Source organism: Anolis sagrei, chromosome 2 (genome assembly GCF_037176765.1).
Source record: "Anolis sagrei isolate rAnoSag1 chromosome 2, rAnoSag1.mat, whole genome shotgun sequence".
NCBI classification, from domain to species: domain Eukaryota; kingdom Metazoa; phylum Chordata; class Lepidosauria; order Squamata; family Dactyloidae; genus Anolis; species Anolis sagrei.
The window spans coordinates 35,760,064-35,766,063 of record NC_090022.1 but is presented as its reverse complement, the minus strand read 5'-3'; the positions used below and the strand labels follow the sequence as shown (position 1 = coordinate 35,766,063).

The 6,000-nt window shown below is 42.3% G+C and overlaps 1 protein-coding gene across 2 annotated transcripts in view; it reads right to left on the bottom strand.

Moving 5' to 3' along the window:
• Nucleotides 1-2,197: 2,197 nt before the first annotated feature.
• Nucleotides 2,198-6,000, bottom strand: part of SLC25A26 (solute carrier family 25 member 26) — a 167,766-nt gene continuing 163,963 nt past the window's right edge. For both annotated transcript variants that reach the window (XM_060766404.2, XM_060766403.2), the window contains one exon: nucleotides 2,198-3,841. In XM_060766404.2, coding sequence (XP_060622387.1) covers nucleotides 3,745-3,841 — 97 coding nt within the window. In that variant the 3' untranslated portion in view covers nucleotides 2,198-3,744. The remainder of the gene's footprint in view (nucleotides 3,842-6,000) is intronic.

Sequence of the window (6,000 nt, the reverse complement as noted above, 5' to 3'; positions counted from 1 at the left end):
TTAGGAACAGATGGACTACTACAAAGCAGTTTGTTCCCATTGGCACCCAGACTAAATAACCCTGGGACCTAATGGGAAGTCAATTTAGGCCAATAATATTGATGCTGACTGACAGCACTTCTCTTGGGTTTAAGATTCTAACCCTAACCCTAGGAAAGGGACATGAGATCTTCCTGGTTGGAAAGCAGTTGCTTCATCACAAAGCAATGTCTTCTCAGCATTACATCCAGTACATACATTGCCACATAACAGCAGACAGCTAGAAGAACTACCAGACCAAAATATCTGGAGGATCAGATGTTTCCACCCCTAAAATGGAGGATTGGACCATAGAAGCATAGAATCATAGAGTTGGAAGAGATCTTGTGGGCCATCTAGTCCAACCCCCTGCCAAGAAGCAGGAAAATTGCAGTTCATTTTAGTTTTAACAACAACTGTAGAGAAAGGGCCCCTAAAATTAGGACTTGTGCACTGAAGCAGAGTACTTCTTTCCATCTTTCTAAAGCCAAAAATCATTGACACCCAGGGAAATTGCTTGGTTCAAGCCCAACAGTAGGAAATATTTTTCCAGTGCCTGTGAAATCCCATAAGTTACATATACACACCTTGCACACACAAAGACACTTTGCCCATGTCAAATATTTGTGGGAAGGCAAGAGTAAATTACTGGAGACAAAATGGACACCATTCATACTTTAGTGGAGAAAATGATGAGACATGGCAGACAAGCCATTAAACCAGCTTGAGATAATTGTAGGAATGGTTTTAGCCCTCCTTCTTGTCTCACTGGCATCCTATGTTTTCCAGCTTTGTTCCAAATGCTGCAAACTACAGCTGGGATTCATTGGGGACTCAGTTCTTTGTAAATGGACTTACATCTGCAGGAAATAGAATTGAAATTTTTTGCAAAGTTTGTTGTCAGCAAGGGGCTGATAGTAATGTTGCTATGGACAAGATATAACAAACCGACTCTTGCACATTAGGATGGTTGCACACTGGGACCCAGTAACTAACTATACACAGTTCGAATGATGTCCATCATTACAACTAGTTGGGAAGTCCTGATGCATAATGTCTCCACTAAATAAACCTTCATTCTGAAGAAATGTTGATAATGTAGAATGTTAATTGTACTTGTGTCTAAAGGAGGAGAAAACTTTGTCCTGCAACAGAGCAATCTCAACATTTAAATGATGTGATTTTCCAAGGGGTTGAACTGGATGGCCCATGAAGTCCCTTCCAACTCTATGATTCTATGTCCTCTCTGGCAGAACATTTTCTGCACATACATGTATATCTCAGTTAACAAAGTCTCTGACGAAAGAAGCTCCTTTTTTTTTTTTACAAAGCTTAACTATGCTTTCTTTTCCTCATCCTTTGTCTTCCTGAATGGTTTTTGAGCAGCATCACCATTTGAAATATAGTAAAAGACAGCTGGAGAAATACAGACTTTCAGTTACTAGGTTGCAAAACTATATCTCCAGTAATGGAATAATATAATGGAACTTAAAATGAGGAAAAAGGAAGTCTACCCAATTTTTGCTATATTTGTGTGCACCAGTCCACAACAGGCAAGATAAACAGTTTCCGCCAGAATCCAGTACTGACCATACATCAAAGGCAAAAAGAAAAAAACTGATAAACTTTCCCTACCAGCTCTATCTGGAGCATTAATCCCTAAGTTTGGCCACCAAAATGTAAATCATAAGAAAGGTGGAGGCTGGATATATTTTGGAAGAAGCTTTCAAGTGTTTTCCAAAAGGTTGAAAACGCTTTTGTTTACTTATGTAAGGCTTATTTGGCCAGGTTGTTTCATTTCACATGTGCTTGTTGTTAGTTCTCTATAAACAGTTTGCTGAACTTTATTAAACTGCTCTTCTTTTCTTCTCTCTTTTTTTGGGTGGTGTAGGATCCTATTCCTATTCCTTCCATCTTATTTCAGCCTCTAGTAACAAAGTTTCTTTCGAAGAACACATTGCCTTCATTAACTCAAGTATACCTCTACATCTGGATCAGTGGTGCAGCAGAACCATGGCTCATGAAGTCAAATGCTATCAGTAGAAACAAGGACATCATTCTTTATCCTACTCTTTCAAGACATCCTTGTTCCCTCATTCTAGCAGGGGAACAATATATTTGGTAAAATCAGACTATTTTCCTAACAGGGAATGTGAAAGGAGAGATTTGAGTGACCATGTTGTTCTGTCCAGGCTTTAATTTCTTATTCTCCTCTTTATTCTGTTCATGCTCATAATCTGTTGCTACCACCACTGTTGATGTGGCTTGAAATGGTCATGACTTATTGCATAAACGCATGTATAGGTCGACTTTGTGTATAAGACAAGAGCATGTTTTAGGGTGAAAATTATGGACTCCATGGATAAGATGAGAATCATTCTGCAGACAGGAGAAAGCAACAATGACATCTGGGGGGAGATCAGTGGGCCCTGGCCCACACCAGTTCACCAAGGAGAACACAGAAAAACAAACAAACAAACTTAAAATCCTAGAGTTGGAAGAGACCTCATGGGCCATCCAGTCCAACCCCCTGCCAAGAAGCAGGAAAATCGCATTCAAAGCACCCCTGACAGATGGCCATCCAGCCTCTGCTTAAAAGCCTCCAAAGAAGAAGCTTCCACTTACTCTATTACCCTGAAGATGACAGCAAGAAACAAAAAAAGCATACCACCACCCTTCAAGCACCCACCCACTCACTCACTCATTCAGGAACAATGCTATTGTGGTAAATGTTGCTATCCCAGAAGCAAGGCACTGTGATTCACAGCCTTTCCATTCAAGTGAGGAAAAACATCCTTCTCCGATCCATTCTTCATTCCCTCCACCCCCCAAATCTCCTCCCCCCCCCCCCTTGGTGTGTGAGGCCAGGCTGCTGTAGAAGCAAGGGGTGGGAAAGGGAGAGAGAAAAAAGGAAAACCGGGGTTTTGTTTCTTTTTCATAGGCAACATTGTCAGAGAGGAAAACAATACAACATTGTACTTTTACTGGGGAAATCTGAGTCTAATTAAAAAAGGCAGCCTTGCTTATCCAAGCAAGAATGCTTGCTATGCACCTGCAGGTATGAACAGTGGTCTAAACTTTCCAAATGGGTCTCAGACAAGAAACAAATGGCCTTTTCCCCTTACGTAGACATTTTTGAAAAAGAAACCTACACCGGAGCCTCTTCCGCCTGTCCCTTGGAGCATAGCAGGCCCGGCCTTTGGAAATGCAAACAGGGCAGATCTCCTCTTCTCCGCTTCCTCCTCGAGGCCATGATTCCGGTGCCACAGAACGAAGGAAGGCTCCTTTGACTCCTGCCATGCTGCGGGGCCCATGTTCTTCTCATTTGCACATCATTCCCCCTAAACGAGTCCTAATAACGATGCCTTTCAGGCACAAGGCTGGAGCCCATAAAAAGAGTCGCTTGCCCCCCAAAATGTGCCTTTCTTGGCAGGCTCTTTCCAATGAGCTCACCGCTAGAACAGGGGTTTCCATACATGGAAATTTTATATTAGGGAAACGGAATTAAGGGGTTTCTTTTTCTTGTTTAAGGAGCGGGAATAGAGTCCAGGCTGTCGAACAGCTGCGAAGCCACAGGAGGCAGGATGGAGGTGGGATAGTGGTGGGAAAGGGAGGGGGAGATTTGTGGGAAAGCAAATGAACAACTTTCTTTTCTTCCCCCTTTCAGGAACAGGGAGAGAGAGCAGAGCAGTTTCTCAGCTGTTTGCTTCAAGTCCCTAAAACATTTCACAAAAGCAATCTGCGGATCTTGTCATACATCCCAAGGAAGATAAAGCCTCCAAGGCTGATGGCAGACATTCGTGGGACAATGCCTGCAAATAACCTGGAAAGAAAAAAAGGGAAAAAATGGGGAAGAAAGGGCAGATTTATTTAAACTTACTAGCTTAAATGAATATATAAGATCCCATCCCCACTTTTTTTAGATGAGCTTGGAAAAGGGACTGTTTTGGATTACAACTCCTCAAATCCCACAGCACAAAGTCCAAAAACATAAGCTCTGGAAAATCTTTGCTTCTTCCTGAGACACTCTTGACATGCTTGACTTCTGGCACACCTATAATCCCTCTCTCTTTTGTAAGAGAAAGAAGACACCACTCCAGAGACTGGAAAAGTTACTTTTCTGGACTATGATGATCGTAATTTTCCTTGCTAGCATTGCCAGTTTATATAATGGACAGAGATTCAGGCGGCTGCAACACTAAAAAGTAACTAGGGGTGATAAATTGTTTTTAACAGCCTTTTAGCCCCCAGTGGTGCAATGGGTTAAACCTGCAGGCTGAGAAAGGCAGTATACAAGTATAATAAACAAACAAACAAACAAACAAACCCTTGCGCTGGCAGGACTGAAGACCAACAGGTCAGAGGTTAAAATCTGGGGATAGCACAGATAAGTTCCCTCTATCAGCTCCAGCTTCCCATGCGGGGACATGAGAGAAGCCTCTCACAAGGATGGTAAAACATCAAAACATCCAGGTGTCCCCTGGGCAACATCCTGGCAGATGCCCAATTCTCTCACACCAGAAGCAACTTGCAGTTTCTCAAATCGTTCCTGACAAAAAATCTTTTAAACTACAACCTAGTCTTTTAAGAGGCAGTTCCAATTAATGCTGTGCAGTAGTTTAATTCTCTTAATGTTCACCTTCCATTTGTATTTTACTGCATTTTTTAAAATTGCAAGCCACTTTTATTTCCAATTTTGGGAGACGGGCAAGATGCCAAATGGTCATTCAGGTGGAAAATAAAAGGTTTGCATCACAGGATGTCTCTCTGAAATATAGTCAAGGAAATCTCATTTTCATTGGAATGTGAGAGCGATCTGGCTGCGACATCTGTCACCCCATTGATCGCCAGGGTTGATTCAGAGGGCCTTTCCCTTCCAGCACATGTATTCTGGATAAAATGTGAGCCCTGCCATGCTTGTCCAAGAAACAGGTATCAACCATACCCTCGCCTCCCAAATTTCAAGTGACCCATGGGTTTAAGGGCTCTCTAGTGGCACAACGGGTTAAACCACTGAGCTGCTGAACTTGCTGACCAAAAGGTTGGTGGTTTAAATCTGGGGAGCAGGGGTTAGCCCCGGCTTCCACCAACCTAGCAGTTCAAAAACATGCAAATATGAGTAGATCAATAGGTACCACTTCAGCGGGAAGGTAACAATGCTCCATGCAGTCATGCCGGCCACATGACCTTGGAGGTGTCTATGGACAATGTTGGCTCTTTGGCTTAGAAATGAAGATAAGCCCATGCAGACTACAAATTGCTTCCTACTCCACAGGATACACAATGATAGTCACCCTTGTCCCCTTCTTCCCCAACTGAACTGGCTCAACTACAGATTCTCTTCAAATTTCACCTTCTGCTATTAGAGATAACAGGGAATAGGTCTGATCTATGACAAAAAATCAGATACATGGAGACTGTAATTATGTCTCCCCAAATCCTCTCTTTTTCAGGCTAATTATACTCCACTATTTCAACTACCCTTCACAGGATGTGGTGTCCACATAAATTGTCCTCCTAGTCAGTCTTTTTCATTGTGCATATGTGCCCTATGAATTTCATAGGGTCATCTTACTAACGAATACTGTGAAGAGGTTTTAGCAGTTCCCATCTCTGAAATATAGCCCACAGCACTTGATACTCTGATAGACACTCCTTAATTTGTCCAAGTCATTTTTAAAATATGGCACCCAGAACTAGGCAGAGTACCTCAAATGAAGTAGGCTTCAAGGAGAACAGAAGCATTACTTTCTTTAGTCCTGTGTACTAAGCTCTTTTGAAAGCTACCCAAATACTGCATTCATTTCCTCCTCTGCTACTTTACACTGCTGACTCATATTTAGTTTGTGGTCCACTTCAAGACAGAAAGGCTCATCTACTACTCTCAAGTGAGCTCGCCCCCATCCTGTCTCTTTGGCCTTGGGTTTCCTTAAAAAAAAACCCCACATTTATCTCTGCTGAATCTCGTATAGTTAGTTTCAG